This window comes from Narcine bancroftii, chromosome 3 (assembly GCF_036971445.1).
Source record: "Narcine bancroftii isolate sNarBan1 chromosome 3, sNarBan1.hap1, whole genome shotgun sequence".
Classification (NCBI taxonomy): domain Eukaryota; kingdom Metazoa; phylum Chordata; class Chondrichthyes; order Torpediniformes; family Narcinidae; genus Narcine; species Narcine bancroftii.
Window position 1 is genome coordinate 213,401,815 of NC_091471.1, and position 27,853 is coordinate 213,429,667.

A 27,853-nucleotide genomic window follows, 5' to 3' on the forward strand; every position below is an offset into this window, starting at 1 on the left:
TGTTGCTTCACTTGAAAGGATTGTTTAGGGTCCTGAATGGTGGTGAGGGAGGAGGTGTGGGTGTAAGTGAAGCATCTCCTGTGCCCACAGGGGTAGGTGCCAAGCAGGCGATTGGTGGGAAGGGTGGAGTGGCTAAGGGGGTCACGGAGGGAGCAGACTTTATGGAAAGCAGAGAGGAGAACGTGTCTGGTCGAGGGATCATGTAGAAGGTGGCAGAAATAGTAGAGGATGATATGTTGAATGCAGAGAGTAGTGGGGTGGTTGGTTAAGTCAAGGTGAATCCTGTCCTTGTTGCATGTGGGGGTGGAGGGGGCCAGGGTTAATGTGTGGGATGTTTCATTCCTGGAATGAAAGGGCTATCAAATGCAGAGTATTTGATGACTTGGGACTGTTCTCACTGGAGCTTGGAAGATTGCAGAGGGATCTCATTGAATCCTGAAAGATTTGAAAAAAGTGGATGTGGAGAGGATGCTTCCTATGGTGGGGGGGGGGGGGGGTGTCTGGAATCAGAAGGCACAATCTAATCAATAGAAAAACGTCTCTTCAGATCAAAGATGAGGAGGAATTTCTTTACCCAGAGGGTGGGAAACCCATGGAATTCGTTGCAGTGGATGGCTGTGGAGGCCAATGTTATTGGGTACATTTAATTCAGAGATAGATAGGTTCATGATTAGGAAGGGAATCAAGGCTTATGGGGGAAAGGCAGGTGAATGGGGTTGAAAAGGATAGTACATAAATCATGATGGAATGGTAGGATGGTCTTGAAGGACTGAATGGTCTGATTAAATGGACTGACATCTTGGGATTTTATTTGGAACATTCTTATAATTGAACAGCTGTGCCATGAAATATTTTGGCAGAAAATTATGTATTAAGATGGTTAATTTCACAGAAAATAAATTATAGGCATTTTTCTTATCATCGCATTTTGCAAACATTTCAGTGGCTATTTGAAACAGAAAATGTAGTTAAGAAAATGCCCAAAATTTAATTTTAATTGCATTAAATTTAGATGCTTACTGTCTACCCAAATCGAAGCCCCTCATAATCTTATATACCTCACCTTTCGTACTTCATCACTCCAAAGAGAAAAGCCTAGCTCTGTCAATCTTGCTTCATATGACATTTTGTCCAATCCTGCTAAATCTCCTCTACACTATCTCCAAGGCATCAATACAAAATCAAGTTGTATGGTAAATTTTTAAAGCATGACGCAAAATGCATGCTTGTGGAAATAAAAATTTGGTTTTAAGGCAAGTAGCATTCAATAAGGTTGAGGGATTATTAAGGGTCTGAAATTTGTTAAGAAAAGCACAATTTGCCATGGTTTTGGTTCCTTGAGTTATACAAATATGAAAAATGTTTGTGCAGTGAAGGAAATGTTGGTAATAGTGAGAGCTGTTAAAGATTGAGGTACATATTCAGTGGCGAGATTACTAATGATGAGAAAGTATAACATAGAACTATAATTTAAATATTTTTATATCCATTGACTAACACGGCAAGATGACTGAGGGAAGAAGCTTTCAAGTTAGCAACTATAATTTGAGATGAAAATTGTGTTGAACAGATTCAAGTTCTTACCCACAATTCTCCAAATAATTTAAAAGTTAGAAGAAATTCTGAAACCTATTCTTTGCATTGAGTTCACCCAAATTCCTGCACAGGATATTTTAAACAGCCTGATCCTTTTACTGTAACAGATGCTCTTGCCTTGGTTTTTTTTAAAAATTTTTTATTTTTCACACCATAAATCACAATAGCCACGATATACACTTTTTCTTTTTCACACATTTACAGTGACTTTTTCTCCCCCCCCCTCCTCCCAAGCCACCCCCCCACCCCCCCCCCCCCCCCCTCATCCATTTTAGGTATACAATCTAGGTTGCATTAATTCAGTCAGACAATGTTGTCATTCAACAAAAATACACCAGAAATTCTACAGAGTCCATTCTTTTCTTTCCTTCTCCTTCCATCAACTTAGGTAATGTTTGTCCCCGGTAGGTTTTCGCTATTGTATTTAATGTAAGGCTCCCATACTTGTTCGAATATTTCAATATTATTTCTTAAACTATATGTTATTTTTTCTAATGGAATACATTTATTCATTTCTATATACCATTGTTGTATTTTCAAATTATCTTCCAATTTCCAGGTTGACATAATACATTTTTTTGCTACGGCTAGGGCTATCTTAACAAATCTTTTTTGTGCATCTTCCAAGTGTAAGGTAAAACATCATGAGATGGGAATGTGTAGGGAGTTACCCTGTACAGGGCAGTAACAAGAAGGGGAGGTGTCCTTGTACTCCTGTTAGGTAAAACATCATGAGATGGGAATGTACAGGGCTGTAACAAGATGTGAATGCATCCTTGTACTTACAAGATAAGAGAGACATTGATGGATTGAGAGGCAGGAAGCTAGCAGGGAAAGGATAGCAACAGTTTTAGTCATTGGACAAGTAATGATATGATGATGTTCTAAGCACATATCCAAGGGTATAAAAAATCACCATTTTGCTGATAACGGCAGAATGCATTCTCCGACTAACATGTTTAGTCGCAAGTGTTACAATCCGGTAATAAAGAACAAAGAACCCTGATTTCGACTCAGCCTGGTGCTTGTCTCACTCATTCATGAACAAAGCAGACCTAACACAAGTCAATTCCAAATTCTTTATTTTTTATGTTACTTAGGAGAAAGATCTCTGGATTCTTTGGGATATTGTTTTCTGTTATTTTATTTAATATCTGATTGAGATCATCCCAAAATTTTTCTACTCTCTCACATGTCCAGATTGCATGAATTGTTGTTCCCCTTTCTTTTTTACATCGAAAACATCTATCAGATACTGTTGGGTCCCATTTATTTAACTTTTGCGGTGTAATGTATAGTCTGTGTAACCAATTATATTGTATCATACGCAGCCTCGTATTTATTGTATTTCTCATTGTTCCAGAACATAATTTCTCCCATGTTTCCTTTTTTATCTTTATATTTAAATCTTGTTCCCATTTTTGTTTAGTTTTACCATTTGTTTCCTCATTCTCCTTTTCTTGTAGTTTAATATACATATTTGTTATAAATCTTTTGATTAACATTGTATCTGTAATCACATATTCAAGGTTACTTCCCTCTGGTAAACTCAAATTGCTTCCTAATTTATCTTTCAAGTAGGATCTCAGTTGGTAATATGCCAGCGCTGTATCTCCAGTTATATTGTACTTATCTCTCATTTGTTCAAAGGATAAGAATCTACTTCCTGAAAAACAATTTTCTATTCTTTTAATCCCTTTTTTTTCCCATTTTCTAAAGGAAAGGTTGTCTATTGTAAAAGGGAGTAGCTTATTTTGCGTCAATATTAGTTTTGGTAATTGATAATTTGTTTTATTTCTTTCTACATGAATCTTCTTCCATATATTGAGGAGATGGTGTAATACTGGAGAAGTTCTATGTTGTACCAATTTTTCGTCCCATTTATATAATATGTGTTCAGGTATCTTTTCCCCTATTTTATCTAATTCTAATCTCGTCCAGTCTGGTTTTTCCCTTGTTTGATAAAAATCTGATAGGTACCTTAATTGTGCTGCTCTATAATAATTTTTGAAGTTTGGCAATTGTAAGCCTCCTTGTTTATACCATTCTGTTAATTTATCTAGTGCTATCCTCGGTTTCCCCCCTCTCCATAAAAATTTCCTTATTATTTTCTTTAACTCTTTGAAGAATTTTTCTGTCAGTTGTATTGGCAATGCCTGAAATAAGTATAGTATCCTTGGAAAAATGTTCATTTTAATACAGTTTATCCTTCCTATCAGTGTTAGTGGTAGCTCTTTCCAATGCTCTAAATCGTCCTGTAATTTTTTCTTTAGTGGATTGTAATTGAGTTTATATAATTGGCCTAGATTTTTGTTTATTTGTACACCTAGGTATCTTATTGCCTGCATTTGCCATCTGAATGGGGATTCCTTCTTAAATTTTGAGAAATCCGCGTTATTCTCTTGCCCTGGTTTGAAGCATGAGCGAAAGATAAAAGACAGAGGGCTGACAATTGAATATTAAAAACATTCATACATTAATAATTGTTCAAATAATAATAACTTAATATGTTTAAAATAGAGATCAATTTTTTGAGTCTTGATTTCTAAGCTGACAAATGGATGCATTGAACACATTTGGCAGTTCCAATTGTAAGGATCACCATAAATCTTGGGATCACAACTCTCCAATAAGCATATATAATGAACAAATAACTTTCAAAATTTAATCACAGAGATATGCCAGTGGCAGTGTATACTATTAAAAAAAAACTGGGAGAAAGCCACAGCAAACCTATTCTAAAATGGAATTACAGAAACATTACAATTTGCCATCAACAAAAAAAAATAATCCATGACATTTGTCTTCCCTTTCTGAATTAAATTCTTGCCTTGCTTCCATCTTTCACGTAGAATTCAAGTCAGCAAAAAATAAGAATGTTAACATGATCCAAACTGATGAAATCTTCTCCAGTGTACTAAATATTATAACAGACCTTTTGACCTCCATGTTGATGCTGAACGCGACATCCAAATTAAACTAAAACTCTGCTGCTTGCACCTGGTAGATAACCCTTCATCCTCTTCATACTTATTCATCTATCTACAAGCCTCTTAAACAGCACCATTGTGCTGCTTTCACCACTACTCCTAAGTCCCTATTGTACCAACCTCCACCATCAACATTGTCAATGCATTATAGTCACCGCCACACTCTGTGTGAAAACCTGACATCTCCCCAAAACTTTCCTCTACTCACCTTAAACCAATATCCTCTGGTATTTGCTATTGTCACTCCAGGAAAAAGATGCTTACTGTCTACCCAAATCGAAGCCCCTCATAATCTTATATACCTCACCTTTCGTACTTCATCACTCCAAAGAGAAAAGCCTAGCTCTGTCAATCTTGCTTCATATGACATTTTGTCCAATCCTGCTAAATCTCCTCTACACTATCTCCAAGGCATCTATATCCTTTCTGCAATGAGGCAACTAGAACTAAATATAATCCTCCAAGTAAGTGTTGTCTAACCATAGTTTTATCGAGCTGTAACATTACCTCATGACTCTTGAACTCAATCCCCTGACTAATGAAGGCCGATGACTCTGCATCCTGTGTTGCAATGTCTTGGAACTACCAGGGAGGAGGAGTTGGTGGCTTTGGAGTGTGTTAAAGTAGACAAATCTCGGGGACTGATGAAGAGTATCCTCACACCTTGTGGGAGGACCGGGAAGAAATTACAGGGATCCCTGCAGAGACATTTATATCACCTATAGCCTTGGGTGAAGTGCTGAACGATTGGAGGGTGGCTAATGCACAATTATTTAAAATGGGCAGCAAGGATAAGCAAGGCAATAATAGGCCAGTGAGCTTCTCATCAGAAGCCAGAAAGCTGCTGAAGGGGATTCTGAGGGACAGGATCTACTAGCATTTGGATAGTCAGAGACTGACTGGGGGGTAGTTATCATGGTTATATGCTATTTGTACTACAAAACTAATACAAATTTTTGAAGAGGTGATGAAGAGGATTTATAAGGGCAGGGCAGTGGATGTTGTATACCTGGACTTTAGCAAGGCCTTTGAAATGTGCTTAAGGTTATTCTGGAAGATTATGTTACTTAGGATCCAAGGGAACAGCCCCATTGGATTCAAAACTGGATTCAAAAGGAGTCAAGAAGATTTGCTTTAAGGTGACAACTCAGGCGGACAAGGTGGTGAAGAATGGACTTGGTACTCTTTCTTCAGTGGAGCAGGGTACAGAGTACAAAAGTCAGGACTTCATGATTCAGCTGTGTGCAGTTCTGGTTGCAGAAGGACATCAATGAATTGAAAGGGTGCAGATGAAGTTCACCAGGATTCTGTCAAGGCCTGAGTTAAAGGGAGAGGTTCGATAGGCTGTGTCTCCATTACATTGAGTGAAGCAGGCAGAGGGTGATCTAATGGAGGCTTATAAAATCATGAGGGGCATTGACAAGGGACCTTTTACCCCCAAGATATAGGAATCTCAATCTAGAGGGCATAGGTTTAAGGTAAGAGGAGAAAGACTTAAGAGGGAACTGATGGGCTATTTTCCATATCTGGAGCATGCTGCCAGAGAAAACCGGAGTGGTTTGGACAGATTCATGGAAAGGAAGGACTTGGAAGGTTGTGGACCAAATGCAGGCAAATGGGACTAGCCCAGAAGGTCGTGTGGACCAGTTGAGATGAAGGGTCTGTTCTATGCTGTAATAAATCTAAAAGTTATATTTTGATTTTTTTTGGTTATAATTTCAAAATACGACATTGTGTTGCACTGAGAATCACGCGACTTCACCAGCAAAATTCTTTTGGGAGATGGAAGATATCATCACTAACTGTTTTGAAAAGGGAATGATGGATATTCTTAATGAGCTGCTGGAATTCACCTGGTGATGCGATTTGCAGAGTTTTGTGAGGTGGAGATCTCAGAGCATTGTTCCAGCAACAATGAAAATTGCTATTTTGAGTTGCAATAAACATTTACCACTCACAGCATCAATAAATGTGGCCTCATAGCTAAAAAAAGGATTTAACTAACAATGACCTTGTTCAAAAAAGCTTATTGTAAGTCATAACTATGCCATCCATTGGATATTTTATTATCTTTGGCTTGGCTTCGCGGACGAAGATTTATGGAGGGGGTAAAAAGTCCACGTCAGCTGCAGGCTCGTTTGTGGCTGACAAGTCCGATGCGGGACAGGCAGACACGATTGCAGCGGTTGCAAGGGAAAATTGGTTGGTTGGGGTTGGGTGTTGGGTTTTTCCTCCTTTGCCTTTTGTCAGTGAGGTGGGCTCTGCGGTCTTCTTCTAAGGAGGTTGCTGCCCGCCAAACTGTGAGGCGCCAAGATGCACGGTTTGAGGCGTAATCAGCCCACTGGCGGTGGTCAATGTGGCAGGCACCAAGAGATTTCTTTAGGCAGTCCTTGTACCTTTTCTTTGGTGCACCTCTGTCACGGTGGCCAATGGAGAGCTCGCCATATAACACGATCTTGGGAAGGCGATGGTCCTCCATTCTGGAGACGTGACCCATCCAGCGCAGCTGGATCTTCAGCAGCGTGGACTCGATGCTGTCGACCTCTGCCATCTCGAGTACTTCGACGTTAGGGGTGTAAGCGCTCCAATGGATGTTGAGGATGGAGCGGAGACAACGCTGGTGGAAGCGTTCTAGGAGCCGTAGGTGGTGCCGGTAGAGGACCCATGATTCGGAGCCGAACAGGAGTGTGGGTATGACAACGGCTCTGTATACACTTATCTTTGTGAGGTTTTTCAGTTGGTTGTTTTTCCAGACTCTTTTGTGTAGTCTTCCAAAGGCGCTATTTGCCTTGGCGAGTCTGTTGTCTATCTCATTGTCGATCCTTGCATCTGATGAAATGGTGCAGCCGAGATAGGTAAACTGGTTGACCGTTTTGAGTTTTGTGTGCCCGATGGAGATGTGGGGGGGCTGGTAGTCATGGTGGGGAGCTGGCTGATGGAGGACCTCAGTTTTCTTCAGGCTGACTTCCAGGCCAAACATTTTGGCAGTTTCCGCAAAGCAGGACGTCAAGCGCTGAAGAGCTGGCTCTGAATGGGCAACTAAAGCGGCATCGTCTGCAAAGAGTAGTTCACGGACAAGTTTCTCTTGTGTCTTGGTGTGAGCTTGCAGGCGCCTCAGATGGAAGAGTCTGCCATCCGTGCGGTACCGGATGTAAACAGCGTCTTCATTGTTGGGGTCTTTCATGGCTTGGTTCAGCATCATGCTGAAGAAGATTGAAAAGAGGGTTGGTGTGAGAACACAGCCTTGCTTCACGCCATTGTTAATGGAGAAGGGTTCAGAGAGCTCATTGCTGTATCTGACCCGACCTTGTTGGTTTTCGTGCAGTTGGATAATCATGTTGAGGAACTTTGGGGGACATCCGATGCGCTCTAGTATTTGCCAAAGCCCTTTCCTGCTCACGGTGTCGAAGGCTTTGGTTAGGTCAACAAAGGTGATGTAGAGTCCTTTGTTTTGTTCTCTGCACTTTTCTTGGAGCTGTCTGAGGGCAAAGACCATGTCAGTGGTTCCTCTGTTTGCGCGAAAGCCGCACTGTGATTCTGGGAGAATATTCTCGGCGACACTAGGTATTATTCTATTTAGTAGAATCCTAGCGAAGATTTTGCCTGCAATGGAGAGCAACGTGATTCCCCTGTAGTTTGAGCAGTCTGATTTCTCGCCTTTGTTTTTGTACAGGGTGATGATGGTGGCATCACGAAGATCCAGAAATCCAGGAGCTGCTGGCAAAGAAGCGAGCTGCCCACCAGGCTCACCTTACAAAGCCGTCCTGTCCAGAGAAGAAACAAGCCTTCCGTCGCGCATGCAGCCATCTTCAGCGCAAACTCCGGGAGATCCAAAATGAGTGGTGGACTAGCCTCGCCAAACGAACCCAGCTCAGCGCGGACATTGGCGACTTCAGGGGTTTCTACGAGGCTCTAAAGGCTGTGTACGGCCCCTCACCCCAAGTCCAAAGCCCGCTGCGCAGCTCAGACGGCAAAGTCCTCCTCAGCGACAAGATCTCCATCCTCAACCGATGGTCAGAACACTTCCAATCTCTTTTCAGTGCCAACCGCTCAGTCTAAGATTCCGCCCTGCTCCAGCTCCCTCAACAGCCCCTAAGGCTAGAGCTGGATGAGGTTCTCACCCTGGATGAGACATATAAGGCAATCGAACAACTGAAAAGTGGCAAAGCAGCAGGTATGGATGGAATCCCCCCAGAAGTCTGGAAGGCTGGCGGCAAAACTCTGCATGCCAAACTGCATGAGTTTTTCAAGCTTTGTTGGGACCAAGGATATTTTATTATACTCTTTGAATATTGGGAGTGATGGCAAAGGTAACATTTAATGTCCACTCTCAAATGTCCCTGATGAGTCAACCTTTGAATTACAATCCTTGAGGAAAAGGCACTCACTCCTACATTGTGGTTAGGGTGAAAAAAAGAAAAATGCTGGTAGAAACAATTTATGTAAACTCTTGCACAAATGGAACCACGCATTGCAAATTGATAAACTACAGGGATTATTATCCACACTCTCAACTGACATGTGAGTGTGGGATTCCATGCAGGGAGAAGTTTTAAGGAAATATTGTAGCAAACATTTTGAACAATATACAACTGAGAGAGAGAGAGAATCGATAGGTTTGGCTGGTGTCTGAAGAGGAAAGACACGGAAATAGAAAGAAAATTGACAGAAACGGCTTTGAATAAAGCCATGAGTACTGCATATGATAAATAAATGAAATTTATTCATTTATGCAAAACTGATTCATTCATTATTGTCATGTTAAAAATTCCTGAAACTTTTTATTTTGTATCCTTATTTTAAATATATTTTAACCAAATGTACTAATAATTTGGATAAATTGGATCCATGAGCACTAATTGTCCTAGGCATGTTCACATGTCATCCACACCAGGGTGCCTTGTTTTTCAAGGATCAGTCGCCTGCCAAATTACATTAGTCACACACTGCATGTTCCCTGCTTGAGTGCACTCTGTTCTGGCCACCATGTTACCAGAAAAGATGTGAATGAACTGCAGAGCATGCAAGGAGATTTAGGAGGATGGCAAGATTACAAAATTGTTATTCTGTTCCAAGACTGCATAATCTATGTTTGCATTCTTTGAGGAGATTGAGAGGAGTCACAGTGTAGAAAAAAACCACAAGGGTCTAAGACAGAATACAATAGAAGAAGCCATTTCCCTTGTTGGAGGTCCCAAAAACTGGAGGGCATATATTTAAATCAATGGCAAAGGGTTAAAAGGGAGACAAGAATTGTTTTTTTCACGCAGAGATCATCTCTGGTCTGAAACTCACAATCTCAAAGGGCGGGAGAGCCCAAAACACTTGTCATGTTTAAAGGATATGTGGATGAGTTCTTGAAGAGCCATGACTTACAGAGCTATGGACCTTGTGCTGGAAGGCAGGGTGAGATTGGAGAGCACTTTTTCATTTGGTGCACACATGATTAGCAAACATTTTCACTTAAGTCACCATACATTGGAACATTGTACTACTTCGTTGCTGTTACATCTAATTCAAGGGGCTTGACTGATTTTAGGAGTCTTGAGTAGGCCATTTCAGAACTCTTGAGCTGTTCAAACAAGCACCTGCCAAAACCCACAAAGTGTGGTTATCAGCAATGAGGAACTACTGACATGGTCTTTGCCCTCAGACAGCCCCAAGAAAAGTGCAGAGAACAAAACAAAGGACTCTACATCATCTTTGTTGACCTCACCAAAGCCTTTGACACCGTGAGCAGGAAAGGGCTTTGGCAAATACTAGAGCGCCTTGGATGCCCCCCCCAAGTTCCTCAACATGGTTATCCAACTGCACGAAAACCAACAAGGTCGGGTCAGATACAGCAATGAGCTCTCCGAACCCTTCTCCATTGACAATGGTGTCCTCGCACAACCCTCTTTATTATCTTCTTCAGCATGATGCTGAAACAAGCCAATAAAGACCTCAACAATGAAGACGCTGTTTACATCTGGTACCGCACGGATGGGAGTCTCTTCAATCTGAGGCGCCTGCAAGCTCACACCAAGACACAAGAGCAACTTGTCCATGAACTACTCTTTGCAGACGATGCCGCTTTTGTTGCCCTTTCAGAGCCAGCTCTCCAGCGCATGACGTCCTGTTTTGTGGAAACTGCCAAAATGTTTGGCCTGGAAGTCAGCCTGAAGAAAACTGAGATCCTCCATCAGCCAGCTCCCCACCATGACCACCAGCCCCTCCACATCTCCATCGGGCACAATGAACTCAAAACGGTCAACCAGTTTACCTACCTCGGCTGCACCATTTCATCTGATGCAAGGATCGACAAAGAGATAAACAACAGACTCGCCAAGGCAAATAGCGCCTTTGGAAGACTAAACAAAAGAGTCTGGAAAAGCAACCACCTGAAAAAATACACAAAGATCAGGATGTACAGAGCCGTTGTCATACCCACGCTCCTGTTCGGCTCCAAATCATGGGTCCTCTACCGGCATCACCTACGGCTCCTAGAACGCTTCCATCAGCGCTGTCTCCACTCCATCCTCAACATTCATTGGAATGACTTCATCACCAACATCGAAGTACTCGAGCTGGCAGAGTCCACAAGCATCGAATCCATGCTGCTGAAGACCCAACTGCGCTAGGTGGGTCACGTCTCCAGAATGGAGGACCATCGCCTTCCCAAGATCGTGTTCTATGGCGAGCTCTCCACTGGCCACCGAGACAGAGGTGCACCAAAGAAGAGGTACAAGGACTGCTTAAAGAAATCTCTTGGTGCCTGCCACATTAACCACCACCAGTGGGCTGATATCGCCTCCAACCGTGCATCTTGGCGCCTCACAGTTTGGAGGGCAGCAACCTCCTATGAAGAAGACCGCAGAGCCCACCTCACTGACAAAAGACAAAGGAGGAAAACCCCAACACCCAACCCCAACCAACCAATTTTCCCTTGCAACCGCTGCAACCGTGCCTGCCTGTCCCGCATCGGACTTGTCAGTCACCAATGAGCCTGCAGCAGACGTGGACATACCCCTCCATAAATCTTCGTCTGCGAAGCCAAGCCAAAGAAAATAAAAGAATTCATTCAATGGTGCTTTGTCTGTTAAACTCCTTGCAACACTCCATTATTGAAAATGACTGTCTATGCAGGGTTGGGCAGGAGATATATCCATCTCCAAAGACAGTACTCCTAGAGAGTCACCGCTCTGTATCTGGACAATTCTGTTTAAAGGCACAAGTTTTCAAAGACTGAGATCCTGTCCTAAGGTAATCCAAAGTCACTTTGATTTTTAATCTCTTTGCCTCAAGATCTTTCTATTTGTGTACAGATATCTCATGTATTGATGCTGTGAGTCTGGTAAATGTTTATTGTCACCCAAACACTGTACTGACATTGAGTTCATATACTCTGTTTCATAAGACCGTAATAAATAGGCTATTTAGCCCATCGAGTCTGCCCTGCCATTCATCCATTTTCTCACTCAGCCCCACTTCCTGACCTTCTCCTCATAACCTTTGATGCCCTGGCTAATTAAGAACCTATCAATCTCTGCCTTAAATACACCCAATGACCTGGCCTCGACAATTGTCTGTGGCCACAAAATTCACCATCCTCTGGGTAAAGAAATTCCTCTGCATCTCTGTTCTAAGCTGACACTCTTTAATACTGAACTTGTGCCCTCTTGTCCTAGACTTTCCCACCATGGTAAACAACCATTCTATATCTACTGTATATGCCTTCCAACATTTGAAATATTTCAATGAGACCTCCCCCCCCCTCATTTTCCTAAATTCCAATGAGTATAGACCAAGAGCCATCAAAATCTCCTCAAATAATAACCCTTTCACTCCAAGAATCATCCTTGTGAACTTCGTCTGTAACCTCTCTAACATCAACACATTCATTGTTAAATGAGGGGCCCATCACTGCTCACAATACTCAATGTGAGTTCTCGCCAGTGCCTTATAAAGCCTCAACATCACATCCCTCCTATTATATTCTCTTCCTCTTGAAATGAATGTCAGCATTCATTTCAACTTGTAAGTTTATTCAGGGTATCCTGCCCGAGGACTCCCAGGTCCCTTTGCATTTGTGTATTTTCAATTTTCTCCCCATTTAGAAAATAGTCTGCTTATTTAGATCTTCTACCAAAGTATTTAATCATACACTTTCTGACATTGTATTCCATTTGCTACCTCTTTGCCCATTCTCCTCATCTATCTCAGTCTCTCTGTTTCCTCATCAGTACCTTCCCCCTCTCCGATCTTCGTATCACTTCAAACTTAGCCACAAAGTCATTTATTCTGCAATCCAAAACATTAGCATACAATGTAAAAAGAAGTGGCCCCAACAGCAGCTCCTGCAGATTGCTGTCCCACTGACGATGATCTTTGCTTCGTCACTGGGGGCAGGGAGAAGTACTGGAAGATTAGAGGGTTGCAAATTTTGTTGCCCGGTTGAGGACAGGGAGCAGAAATAACCCTTGAAATTGTAGATCAGTTAGTCTTCCTTCAGTTGTGGGCAAACTGCTGGAGAAGATCCCGAAAGACAGTATTTACAAGCATTTAGAGAGGCATTATCTGATTATAGATAGTCAGCATGGCTTCATCTGGGGATGGTCATGTCTTACAAGCCTGATTGTATTAGTTGAGGATGGAACAAAGAATATTGATGAAGGTCGAGTGATGGATTTCTGGATTTCATTAAGGTTCCCCATTCAAGGCTCATTTATAAAGTAAGGAGGCCTTGCTTTGTGGATACAGATTTGGCTTTCACACAGAAAGAAGAGAGTGGATGTAGATGCTTTGTATGGAGGTCAGTGACCAGTGGTGTTCCACAGGAGTCTGTTCTGGGCCCCCTCCTCTTAGTGATTTTTATAAATGACCCGGATGAGGAAGTGGAAAGGAGGGTTAGTAAGTTTGCTGATGACTCGAAGGTAGGTGGTGTTGTGGATAGTCTGGAGAATTGTCAGAGGTTGGATGGAGACCTGGAATGAGAAGTGGCAGATGGAGTTTTAATCTGAAAAGTATGGTGGTTTATTTTGATTGGTCCAATTTAAAGGCATCTTATTGGAGGACTTTGAGCAGTGTGAGAGCAGAAATAAGAGATCTTAGGGTCAATGTCCATAGGCATTCAAAGCTGCTGCACAGGTTGATAGAGTTGTTCAGTAGGTGTATGGTGTATTGGTCTTCATTAACCATGAGATCAAGTTTGAGCCGTGAGGTAATGCAGCAGCTATATAAACCCTTGGTTAGACCTCACTTGGAATGTTGTGTTCATATCTGGTCATCTCACTATAGGAAGGATGTACATCAGTGGTCCTCAACCTTTTTCTTTCCACTCACATACCACTTTAAGTAATCCCTATGCCATAAATGCTCTGTGATTAGTAAGGGATTGATTAAGGTGGTATGTGAGTGGGAAGGGAAGGTTGAGAATCACTGCTCTAGATCCAATTGTTACTGAAATACTTTGCTTGAGAAAAATTGTCATTAGTCCATTTCCTTTGGTTATGAAACCGTGCACATAACAAGACAATTAGATAAGCAGTGGTTTACAAACTTTTTCTTTCCGCTCACGTACCATCTTGAGGAATCCCTTACTAATCATATGGCATAGGGAATACTTAAAGTGGTATGTGAGGGGAAAGAAAAAGTTTGAGAACCACTGATGTAGTTACTACAGAGGAGATTTACAAGGATGTTGCTTGGATTGGAGAGAGTGCCTTATAAGGATAGGTTGAGCGAACATCATCTTCTCACCTTGGAGCAAAGGAGGATGAGGGGCAACCTGATAGAGGTATGCAAGATGATGAGAGGCATTGATCATGTAGATAGCCAGAGACTTTTTCCCAGGGCTGAAATGGCCAACATGAGGTGGCTTTGTTTTAAGGTGATTGGGAGTAAGTATGGGGGTGGGGGAGGGTGGTTTACAAAGGGCAAGTTTTTCCACATGGAGTGGTAGGTGCATGGAATGCACTGCCGGCAATGGTGGTGGAGGTGGGTTCAATGGGATCTTTTAAGTGCATGGATCAGAGAAAATTTAAGGGTTATGAAGTAGGTAGATTCGAGGCAGTTGCTAGAGTAGCTTATTGGGTCAGCACAACACAGTGGGCCAAATGGGCCGGTACTGCGCTGGAGATTTCTATGTTCTTTGTCCTCATGGAACTTTATTGACGGTGAATGCCATTTTTCTGGGAAGCACATGGCTTGTTCATCCCTCAGAAAGTCTGAATAGCTAGATATATTTCAGAGCAAACAGTACCTAAAGCGATGGACGACAAAGGGCAAGCACTACTGTCAACTTTTCTGGCTCTTAACTCTAACCCACGGTCCTACTACAGCTGCTGAGTGCTGCCACCATAAAAGTTGTGCTGGTACCAGACTTAATGTGTGCTGCGTGTTGTGGGGAGAAAAGCAGCAGGCCAATCTGGATTCAAAGGCCTACATGTTAAAAAGCAGGAAGGCCACTGTGTAAGGCTCAGTCGAACATCACCAGCCTTGTCACCCAGAAGAGGGGAAAAGGTCAGTGAGGAAATCTATGTCTTGCATATTGTGAGAGATAATAAAATATAGGAAGTAAAGCTAGTGTGAATGAAATAAGGAATACTGGACTGGACTAGAATAAGGGTCTTATAGTGATAGAAAGAATTAGCAAGTTCTGATATAGAATTAGTAAGTCCTGGGGGTTGAGATGTGTGAATAAGGACAAAGGCAGATTCATGAATAAGGACAATGACATGATGGGACCCAGACAGGATACCCCATGGTCTTTTTACAGGAGTTTACAGAAACTGCACGTAGGCAGACAGAATTACCAAATGCCAAACCAATCCAGGAGGCAGAAGAATGTTAGGGGGTGGGGGGAAGGGTACCTCTACACTGAAATGAACTGTATAAAAGTTGGGTGAGCCCCAGTATGTGTGTGTATTCCCAGGGTAAGGGGAAGCACCCAACTTTGCACTGTTGTACAATAAATGTTCTTTGTTCTCAATTTTTGTCTCGAGCGAAATCTGTGAAGGTACTTCTGTTTCTCACAAATGGGGGCTCGTCCGGGATCCCACTCCCTCCACTGACAGAGTGCCCAATGACAGGGGTAGATGCACCCTGGCTGATTCAGCTGGACTCCCGGATGACGGGTCACTGGTCAGTGGACGAAGCGAGTGATATCCGAGAAGAGGCATTGAGAACAAACGACGGGAGAACGTTAAGGAAGCGCGCTAGGAATAGCTACTGGATCCCGGTAAGAGGAATTTTATTTACCTGCTAGTATGGGAGGAGTAAGTAGCAAGGGAAACAGTCCTAAAGAAGGACGGGAAGATCAGATACCTAAACATAGCCCATTAGGATTAATGTTATCTGATTGGGGTGCGGGGAAAACCCATGGGAAAGATAAACAGACCATGGTCAGGTAGTGCTGTCAGGAATGGGTTAAGAATCCGATAAAAGGGAGTTCGGTATATTGGCCAAAGTTTGGATCAGACGAGGACTGGATGTGTCAGGAATTGAACAACTGGCTCTACCAAAATCAAAGAGGTAAAACCGAGAGCAGAGAATATGCAGCCTGTTGGCTCAGTGGATCGTTTGATCAAATGATTTTGAGCGAAAAGGAATGTAAGAACAAGAAGGACGAGGAACCTTCTGCCCCTGAAATACAAGTTTTGGATGTGTTACATTCCCTTCCTCCACCTTATGCTCCCCCTGTGTCGGCTCCTATCTCCCCTCCTCACCTACGCTTTACCCTTCTTTACCTTCCCCTCCTCCTCCTCCTCCACAGTTAGAGAAAGAAGAAGAAAGTAGGGGTGGTTTGATGACCCGCTTACAGAGTACAAGATTACCGCCTCAGTTGACACGAGAGGGAGGAGACTTTGATTATGAGGGTCATTCAGAACAGTGTGAGACCCTTCGGGGGGGAAGGGCAGAACCCTTGGCAGTCAAGGAAGTTGTGGAGGGACAGCAGGGAAATGTTAGGAGCTGTGTGCCAGCTCCTGGACATTGGGAGGAGCACCAGGAGTGGGGAAGTAGAGACTAGAGCAGAGGCAGGGGTAGAGGACAATTCCGGGGATGACGACCATTCCCAGGACCCCGTGGAGACCCTGGTAGAAATTGGGAAACAGGAGCATTAGTTTGCTATTATTGTAAAAAGGAGGGGCACTTTAAGAGGGAATGCCCAATGCGAGCCAGGGAGACGTGATCTTATGCATTGATGGAGGCAATTATGAATATGGGGGGGGTTGTCACGGTTCTCAGACAATACACACTGTGGGGCTGCACGAAGAACCATTGGTAAATTTAAGCATAGGACCCCACGGTGACGAGATGACTTTTCTAGTAGATTCTGGGGCAGCCCGGTCTAGTATTTTACAACGGCCCGAGGGTGTTAAAACAGAAGGGACAGTGATCATTTTGGGAGTGGGAGGACGAGATTTTACAGTCCCTATTCTAAAGATTGTAAGGATACAAATGGGAGAAAAGATAATAACAGAGGATATTTTGCTAGTACCCCAAGTTGGAGTTTGCTTGTTGGGACAGGATTTACAGGACCAATTGGCTATCGGTATCAGACCACAGGGATCAGGTATCGGGGTTCAATTTTATGTACTAACAGAGGAGGATCGGGAACTAATAAATCCTAGAGTATGGGCAAAAAGAGGCAATAGAGGAGGGTTTGATGTTCCTCCCCTGCAAGTTACTTTAAAAGACCCCGACCAAGTAATTAGACAAAAACAGTATCCAATTCCTATGGCTGGCCAAAAGGGGCTGCAGCCAGTAATTGAGCAATTGGTGAAAGATGGAGTTCCTCCCCTGCAAGTTACTTTAAAAGACCCCGACCAAGTAATTAGACAAAAACAGTATCCAATTCCTATGGCTGGCCAAAAGGGGCTGCAGCCAGTAATTGAGCAATTGGTGAAAGATGGTATACTCGAACCTTGTATGTCACCTTTTAATACCCCAATTTTCACATGCCAGAAGGTGGCTTACTGATTCTAGAATTTTAAAGTATGAAGCGATTCTCATGGATAGGGATGATTTGACACTGATTATAAACAAAGAACAGAATCCAGCCACCTTCTTGGTTTCTCCAGATTCTGATACTGTCCTCAATGATTTAGAGCATGTATGTTTAGAAGTGATAGATTTACAGACAAAAATTAGAGATGATTTAAGTGATGAACCTTTACGGGAGGGTGAAAGATGGTTTGTTGATGGATCTTCCCGCTGCATTGACGGCATTCAGTATAGCGGGTATAATGTAGTGAATGGGAATGAAGGAGTTGTGATTGTAGCCGGTTGTCTTCCCGGTCATTGGTCGGCACAATCCTGTGAATTATATGCCCTCTGTAGAGCTCTCCAGGGTTTAGAGGGAAAGGTGGGCACAATCTATACCGACTCAAAGTATGCTTTTGGTGTAGTGCACACCTTTGGAAAGATTTGGAAAGAGCAGGGAATGATAACTGGGAAAGGACAAAAGTTGATCCATGAAAACTTAATTGTTCAATCCTTAGATGCTCTTATGTTACCCGAAGAGAGAGCTGTGACGGAGCCATCAAATTATTGACAGTCCTGAAGCACAGGGGAACAGACAGCCAGATGAAGCTGCCAAACAGGCTGCACTCACAGAAAAAATAGACATGCAGCTGTTACTCCCCACCCCACAAGAGGTTAAAAAGACTCTTTTCACGGGAAGAGGAGGTTTATATGAAAGATCAGGGAATGCGTCAAACTGCCGATGGGTTGTGGTGGATGGCAGAGGGATGCCAAGTACTGAACAAAGCCTTGGCTCGTCAGATTATTGATCAGCTCTACCAGCAGACACATTGGGGAACACAGGCACTTGTTGATGCTTTTGTACGGTCCTTTAATTGCTCGGGAATATACACCATAGCCAAGCAAAGTACTCGGGGGTGCCCAATCTGTCAGCGAGTGAATAAGAAAGTCATGCGCCAGGTAATGCCTGGCGGTCACGATATAGCTGTATGCCCGTTTCAACGAATACAGATTGACTTCACGGAATTACCTAAGACAGGGGCTTATAAATACCTCCTGGTGATGGTGGATCATTTTACTCGATGGGTTGAGGCTTTCCCGACCCCTAATGATCATGCTAGCACCGTTATCCGGATATTACTAGAGTCTGTTATTCCGCGTTATGGCATTATTCAAACCATTGACTCAGATCGAGGTACACATTTTACCTTTCAGGTACTCCAGGGTGTGTGTAAAATTCTGGGAATAGATTGGCAGTTACATACCCCATGGCACCCCCAGAGTTCAGGCCGTGTTGAACGGATGAATCAGACCCTGAAAAATCAACTCACTCGACTTCATGAGGAAACTGGACTCTCCTGGATTAAATGCTTACCCTTAGCTTTAATTAGGACTCGCACAGCTCCTCGTAAGGATCTTGCTGTCTCACCATATGAAATGATGTTTGGTCTTCCTTACATGGGATTCCACACTGATACCCCTACCCTTGAGGCTAATGACCAGGACATATCTAAATATTTACAGGGACTTTCTACTTCTCTGTATGACTTAAGACAGAAGGGTTTATTAGCTCAAAACCCACCCCTGGACTATCCTATTCATTCTGTTAAACCTGGTGATTGGGTATATCTAAAAGCGTGGCAAGACCATAAACTAAAACCGATATGGCACGGCCCTTATTGTGTACTTCTGATTACAGACACTGCAGTGCGAACAAAAGAAAAGGGGTGGACTCACATACAACGCATTAAACAAGCTAATCCACGAACTAAAGACGTTGATAATATACCCTCCACCTGGCGTGCAGTCTCGCATCCTTCTGGTCTGAAAGTTACGCTACGCCGGGAAAAAGTGCTGTAATGTTATTTTTATTATTTGCTGTATTGTTTTTCTGCTGGTTCTCAATTTTTGGGAAACCACCCAATTGTACACAATGTATTAAGTCCTCCTGGAATAGGGGCAGCAGAGGTGATAATTACTTTGAGAAATGGACAAGTTTACCTTTAGAATGCAGACAGGGCACAGGTATAGAGTGTATTCATAGTGGGGTACCTTATTTAGTATGGTTTAATTTAGGTTCCCAACATGGACCAGGGAAACAGAACTGCCCTAGGGGAGTGGATTGGGTTTGTGTCTCGGCCTCTACAGATATTAAAGAGATGAGTGCTAAAAATATGGTACAAAGAAGATGGTGGGAAAATGATAGGCAGAACATTAGTCAGGGCTATACCTGGAGTAGGGATGAAGGGGGTATATATGCTAATGCTCACAGACAAGCTGCTACTCACAGGTTAGGTAACAATAAACGCTCCCCTCCAACTTGGCATCTTGTAAATCATCCTATGGGTCACGATTACATTCGGAAGGCTAAAGGCCATCACTATAAGGGGGATTCCAGTTGTAAACAGCTCAAGCTGCTCCAGAGTACCACAGCTGTTTGGCATTTAAACCGTTTAATCAGACTCCAGGCAGTTTTGGAGATTATCACCAAACAGACAGCGACGGCCTTGGATTTATTGGCTGTAGAACAACGACAGATACGAGCTACAGCTTATCAAAACCGCCTGGCTCTCGATTACTTGTTGGCTGCTGAGGGCGGCGTTTGTGGAAGATGGATTGATGACAACGGTCACAATGGTCATGCGGTTGAACTTTTTACAGGTGACTTATAGCAGTTGGACTCGTTATTTTAGCCATCATGATACTTCCCTGCCTAATGATTTGTGTGCAGTGTTTAATTCAACGGACCCTTCGTCAGATCACTACAACCCAAAGGATGTACGTTTCCCAAACTCCGTCTGATGATGCTGAGATAACAGTTCGTTTACTGACTCGCTGGGAAAATGACCAAGCTTCCAGTTGAGAATTTACTAAGCGTAGCTAAAGAAAAAGTGTGGATTGTGAGAGATAATAGAATATAGGAAGTAAAGCTAGTATGAATGAAATAAGGAATACTGGACTGGACTAGAGGAAGTTAAGTAAGTGCTGAGTAGGGATGAATTCCGATAAGAGTGTGAGGAAGGGTTACGCAAGTATAATAGAATAAGGGTCTTAATAGTGATAGAAAGAATTAGCAAGTTCTGATATAGAATTAGTAAATCCTGGGGGTTGAGATGTGTGAATAAGGACAAAGGCAGATTCATGAATAAGGACAATGACATGATGGGTCCAGACAGGATACCCCATGGTCTTTCTACAGAAACTGCACGTAGGCAGACAGAATAACCAAATGCCAAACCAATCCAGGAGGCAGAAGAATGTTAGGGGGGGATGGGGGGGGGGGGGAGGGTACCTCTACACTGAAATGAACTGTATAAAAGTTGGGTGAGCCCCAGTATGTGTGTGTATTCCCAGGGTAAGGGGAAGCACCCAACTTTGCACTGTTGTACAATAAATGTGAGGTTTTTCAGTTGGTTGTTTTTCCAGACTCTTTTGTGTAGTCTTCCAAAGGCGCTATTTGCCTTGGCGAGTCTGTTGTCTATCTCGTTGTCGATCCTTGCATCCGATGAAATGGTGCAGCCGATATAGGTAAACTGGTTGACCGTTTTGAGTTTTGTGTGCCCGATGGAGATGTGGGGGGGCTGGTAGTCATGGTGGGGAGCTGGCTGATGGAGGACCTCAGTTTTCTTCAGGCTGACTTCCAGGCCAAACATTTTGGCAGTTTCCGCAAAACAGGACATCAAGCGCTGAAGAGCTGGCTCTGAATGGGCAACTAAAGCGGCATCGTCTGCAAAGAGTAGTTCACGGACAAGTTGCTCTTGTATCTTGGTGTGAGCTTGCAGGCGCCTCACAAAGATTAGCGTATACAGAGCCGTTGTCATACCCACACTCCTGTTCGGCTCCGAATCATGGGTCCTCTACCGGCACCACCTACGGCTCCTAGAACGCTTCCACCAGCGTTGTCTCCGCTCCATCCTCAACATTCATTGGAGCGACTTCATCCCTAACATCGAAGTACTCGAGATGGCAGAGGCCGACAGCATCGAATCCACGCTGCTGAAGACCCAACTGCGCTGGGCAGGTCACGTCTCCAGAATGGAGGTCCATCGCCTTCCCAAAATCCTGTTATATGGTGAGCTCTCCACTGGCCACCGTGACAGAGGTGCACCAAAGAAGAGGTACAAGAACTGCCTAAAGAAATCTCTTGGTGGTTGCCACATGGACCACCGCCAGTGGGCTGATATCGCCTCAAACCGTGCATCTTGGCGTCTCACAGTTCGGCGGGCAGCAACCTCCTTTGAAGGAGACTGCAGAGCCCACCTCACTGACAAAAGACAAAGGAGGAAAAACCCAACACCCAACCCCAACCCACCTGGTTTGTTACCTTACACCCTCTTCAGCAAGTCTCCAGCAGTCCTCAGTTTGGTGTGAGTCCTTTGACTGCAGTCGCCAGCAGTCCACAGCCTGCGTGTTCTTCAGCCTCAGAGCTCCTTATTAGTCTGCCGCTGTGGTCACTGTCGTCTTCTCTACTTCTCTTTCTCAAACGGGGGTGGGGGTGGGAGTGGTCTCTCTGTTACCAGTCCTCTGCTGCCTCAAAGTCTGCAGCCCCTCGAGGCCACTGCCAAATGCAGGCGCCGCCATGATGAGCAGGATTTTAAAGTAAAACCTCTTTTAACAGGCTGTTTTAGAGTCTGTATAAAGCTGTCAGCCTTAGGACTGGGCGGGGGCCTTTGCAGGGGAGTGTGGTGTCTACACTCCCCGCCAGTCCACACCAGCAGCAGTGCTGTTTTTGTAGCACCACCATTCTTTTCTAAACACAGAAAATGTAATCAATGAAAGATCAGAGCACAAGAGGCTATTTAATCGGTTGAATCTAAATTGAATCTCTGTAAAAGCCTATTCCCCTGCCTTCCCCCAACAACTTTGCAATTCTTTCTCTTCAGATAATCATGCATCATCCCTTTTGAACTGAGTGGAGTAGTTTCCACTTCAGACAATAGGATCAGGAGCAGGAATGAGCCATTCTTTCCACCATGATTGCTCTGGCATTCAGTCACACATAGCTGATCTCTTACCCGAGTCCTACATAGCCCCACATCCCTTGATTCCTTTCTAAATAATCAATCACTTTCTTGAAAATAGTCAGCAAGTAAGTCCCCACTGCTCTCTTGGATGAAGAGCATCAAAAATTCACTATTCTCTGAGTGAAGACATTTCTCTTCTCAGTTCTGATTGAATCCCTTGTTCTAGTTAGGCAACGCGATCCCTATCAAGTTCTGTAAGAACTCTGCATGCTGTGTCAAACTCAATAATATAGACTCAGTCTGTGTAAATATTTCAGAAAGGGCAAATCTCCAATTCCATACCCTCCAAATCAAGTATGTATTTTCTTTGCAAGGAAAACAGATCTGTGCTTAATATTCCAGGTGCTTCTTCACTTGGGTCTTGTATAATTTCAGCAAGACATCATTACTCTGACATTTGAATCCTCTTCTAATGAAGTTCAATATATTATTTGCTTTTTCAACTGCATCTTGAACTGCACATAAATCTTTCAGGAGCTTATACAAGGTCACACAGATGCTAATGTATCTCTGTTTTATGTCTGAATGAAGTGAATTTTGTGTAATATTACACTTTATAACATGATAATTGAACTTTGATGAAGATCTACCGGGACCAATGCCTGAAGAAGGCGCACAAAATCAGTGAACCGGTGCAGACTCAAAAGGCCAACATGGCCTGCTTCCGCTCCGTAAATGGTTCTATGGTTCCCTAGAGTATCTTACCACTTTAAAAAAAATTGAATATCTCACTACTTAAAAAATATACTTCCAACAAAGTGGTCTTTTCCATATACAGTATGTGACTTTGAAGCTTCTCTGAATTCTCTTCATAACTCATACTAACAAACCTGCTTTTTATCATCAGTAAACTTTACCCTCAGCTTTCTCATCCAAGTCATTGATCTACATTGGAACTAGCTGGGACATCTGCACCAATCCTTTCAAAACCCTGTTTATTACAGAATCCCAACCTGAAAATGACCTTTTCATTCTTCCTCTCCATTTTCTGTCCAGTAACTGATCCTCATCCCTTATCAGTTTAAAATCTCCGATCTACCCTGGCAGTACATTCCAAACCCCAATGATTCACTGTATTAAATTTAGAACACGTTACAGCAATACGGAGTCAAGCTTCTGTTATAAGACAGAGAAGCGATATTAGGTCATTTGGCCCATCGAGTCTGGCCTGCCATTCCATCGTGGTTGATTTACTATCCTTTTCAACCCCATTCTCCTCTCTTCTTCCTGTAACTCTTGATTCCCTTCCTGATTAAAAACTTATCTACCTCTGCCTTAAACATCACTAAATGTCATTAAATGTCTTGGACTCCACAGCCGCCTGCAGCAGTGCATTCCACCCTATGGGTAAAGAAATTTCTCCTCATCCCTGTTCTAAAAGGATGATTTGTATTTTGAGGCTGTGTCTTCTGGCACCCATCCATTGGAAACATCCTCTATTCTGCTTGGCCACTCCTTTCAGTATTTGATAGGTTTCAATGAGATCCCTCCTTATTCTTCTAAGCTCCAGTGTGTACAGTTCCAGAGCCTTGAAATGTTCCTCTTATGGAAACCTCCTCTGGACCCTCTCCAATGCCTACACAGCCTTCCTTAAATATGGAGCCCAAAATGACTCACAATATTCCAAGTGTGGTCTGACCAAGACCATAGTAAAGTCTCAACATCACATCCCTGTTGAAATGAAGGCTAACATTCCATTTTCCTATTTACAACTTTCTCTGCACACAACTGCATCTTTAGGGAACCTTGCACGAGGATTCCCATTCCTCTGCAGCGCTGATTTCAGAACTCTTTGCCTGTTTAGAAAATAGTACACGTCTTTGTTCTTTCCACCAAAGTGCACAATTATACATTTCCCTACACTGTATGCCATTTGCCATTTCCTTTCCCAATGTTCTAACATGTCTAAGTCCTCTGCAGACGCAGTGCTTCTTTAGCACTGCCTACTCCTTTTCTGATCTTTGTATGGCCTGAAAACCTGGCCACAAAGCTCTCTAATCCATCATGCAAATCATGGACATATAACCTGAAAAGAAGCGGCCCCAGCTCGGAGCCCTGCCCAACACCATTGGTCACCTGTGGCCAAGCAGAATAGGCCCCTTTTATCCCCTTTCTCAGCCTCCTGCTAGTCAGCCAATTTTCTATCTTTCTATAATACCAGGGGCTCTCGTCTTGTTCAGCTGCCTCACGTGTGGCACCTTGTCAAAGGCCTTCTCAAAATCCAGGTTAACCACACCCACGACTCTCCTTTATCAGACCTTCCTGTTATTTCCTCAAAGAATTCTAACAAGTTTATTTGGAAAGATTTCCTTGATGAAAACCATGCTGAGTAACCTATTTTACTGAGTGCCTTCAAGTACACTGAAACCTTATCCTTAACAATACTTTACAGCTTACTAAATGCTGAAGTCAGGTTAACAGCCTATCATTTCCTGTGTTTTGCCTCCCTCCTTTCTTAAAGAGTGTAGTGACATTTGCAATTTTAAAATCTTCCAGAGCCATTTCTGAATCTAGTGATCCCATAAGATCACTACTGACACCTCCACAATTTACTAAGCTACATCTTATAATGCAGCTCTACATCAAATACTTGAAGGATGTCCATATACTGCAACTTTCTTTCCCTCAGCAATCAGTTTTTTGCTACTTCATCAAAAGGTTCCATGATATTAGTTAATCACAATTTTGTCTCTCTCCCTCTTTGCATTTATCTCATTTTGAAGAATCCAGGGCCTTTTTCAGTATATTTAGGTGTACTCTTTCTCTCTCTACAGTTAAAGTGGGTGATGCTGCATTTTTTTAAAGGTTGACACCCTTCTCAGATTTGACCATAAGACATAGGAGTGGAATTAAGCCATTGAGACCACCCCGTCATTCAATCATGGCTGATTTATTAAACTTTTCAACCCCATTCTCCTGCCATCTTCCTACAACCCTCTTCCTTATCAAGAACCTATTTACCTCTGTCATAATTATACCCAATGATAGCCTCTACAGCCATCAGTGGCAACAAATATCATAGATTCACCTCTCTCTGCGTAAGGAAATTCCACTTCATCTTTGTTTTAAAAGGGACACCTTTGTATTGTGAGACTGTGCCCTCTGGTTCCACATTCCCTCACCATAGAAAACCTTCTCTCCATGACCATGCTATCAGGCCTTTCAGTATCCAATAGGATTCAATGAAATGTCCCCCCCCCCCAAATAAATCACCAACCCCACTCCTGCATTCTACTAAACTCAGTGAGTACAGTCCCTGAGCCTTCAAACACACTTTGTAGCGGTCATTGCTGTAGTGAACTGATGCATCTGAATTGCGTTTCTCCCTGTCAAACTGCAGGATGAACTCTGTCCTATTGTGTTCAGTGTATCCTAATGGTTCTTTTCCTTCATCTCCCTTTTCACCTCCAGTTCATTACACCACCCAATCCAGAATTGCCTCTTCCCTTGTTGGCTCACCCACAAGCTGCTCCAAAAACTGTTCCACAGGCATTATGGAAATTCCTTTTGTTGACATCCAGCACCAACCTGATTTTTCCAATGGACCTACAGAATGAAATCCCCCATAACTATCAAAACATTGCCCTGTTTTCATGCCTTTTCTATCTCCCTCTATAATTTGTATGCCATTTCCTGGTTTGGAGTCTGTATACAATTCCTTTCAGGGCTTTTTACCCTTGCACACAGGGATTCTACATCTTCTGATCCTATGTCTCCTCTTTCTCGGACTTGATTCCATTATCTACCAAGATTTATACTCCACTGCCACCCCCTCCCCACCTGTCCTCTTGATGCAAAATTGTCATGTTGCACACTGTTGAAGCGGAATTCAATGTAGTCTAGTCCCATCGGGAGCTACATTGGCTTCATTTTAACAAATGATTCTTAGGGTAAACCACCGGAATACTGCTGTTTAAGTACTTTTGACAAAGTACAGTTTTTTCCTGGGTGGGGATCAGGAATTAACACTCCATGCACACCAATAAAATCCAATTTCTAGGCATCTAATCTTCAGCGCTAAATCTCAATTCATGTTTACAGATCTGAATGCAATCTGTTTGTAGATACACTGCAATATTATGTCAATTGAAATGTACAATTCAATTGTATTGAAATTATTCTTCTTCATTTTGTTTACCTTTCACATCTTCATCTTCAATGGTTGTGTTGGTACTTTCTGAGGATTCCTAAGAAGCAAACATATTTGAAGACATGTTGTGATTACATGCATACAGGCAATGAAAAATTCAAAAACTGAAACACAAAACAGGGAACAAGGAAGAAAGAAACTAAGCCTCCGAAACCATCACTTATGGATCTTGTATGTCAAAAGATAACAATTCAAACACACTCCTTGCTCTCATCCCTTATTCTATTCTCCATTCTTCCACTCAAAATTCTGCTATCTTTGCCCCACTCACATCATGTCTTTTATTTTAATGATACAGCACTGTAGAAGGCCCTTCCGGCCCATGAAACCTGTGACGCCCAATTGTACCGAATTAATCTATCAACCCCGTGTGTATTGGAGGGTGGGAAGAAACCATAGGTCCCAGGCAGATGGTACAAACTCCTTACAGATAGTACTGGATTTGAACCTGGGTTACTGGTATTCTAATTCTGCGGTGCTAACAGCCTTGTGGGCCACCTTTAACCGTACCAGTTAATTTTCATCGGCTCTTCATCAATCATCCATTGATTTTAAAAGGGTCATGTTTGTTTTCAGTTCCTTACAATCCTTCTCTATTATCTCCTCTTATATCCAAAGAAAGGTTATTCTAATGCACTCAAATCTAAATCATGGAAGTTTGTTTATTCATCTGCTAAGCTTCTGTTCCTGTCCTGTAATACTCTGAGTAAACCCATGCTTTGATCAACAATTTGGTTATTTCTTTTGATATCTCTGTGATTCAGTCCCAACTTTTCCATAGGTGATGAGCCTGCACATTATTGATATTACTTCAGTCTCGGACCTTAGGTTTGGAATTCTAATGTTTTGCATGCAGCAGGTTAACTTTTCAAACAATTTTGTTCTCATTTTCCTGACTTGGCTGTTTCAATAGATAACTGCCACCACAAACAGTTTCTTTTAGATTATTACTAAGGTTGGGTTGTCACGGTGCAGAGTATAATTTATATAAAGTAAATGTATTCACTGAAATGTATTACTAAACTAGTTTTATAGATACATTCTTACAATACAGATGTTCATAGTAAAATTGTAATAAACAAAGCAGATTTAAATGTCTGAATTACATATATATTTTTAACCTACAATGT

The 27,853-nt window shown here is 42.7% G+C and overlaps 1 protein-coding gene across 16 annotated transcripts in view; it reads right to left on the reverse strand.

Annotated features, from left to right (window-relative positions):
* The window catches only part of LOC138758107 (calcium/calmodulin-dependent protein kinase type II subunit delta), a 461,931-nt gene that overhangs the window by 34,763 nt on the left and 399,315 nt on the right, over positions 1-27,853 (reverse strand). For all 16 annotated transcript variants that reach the window (XM_069926557.1, XM_069926558.1, XM_069926551.1 and 13 more), the window contains one exon: positions 26,712-26,760. In XM_069926557.1, the coding sequence (XP_069782658.1) occupies positions 26,712-26,760 (49 nt within the window). The remainder of the gene's footprint in view (positions 1-26,711; positions 26,761-27,853) is intronic.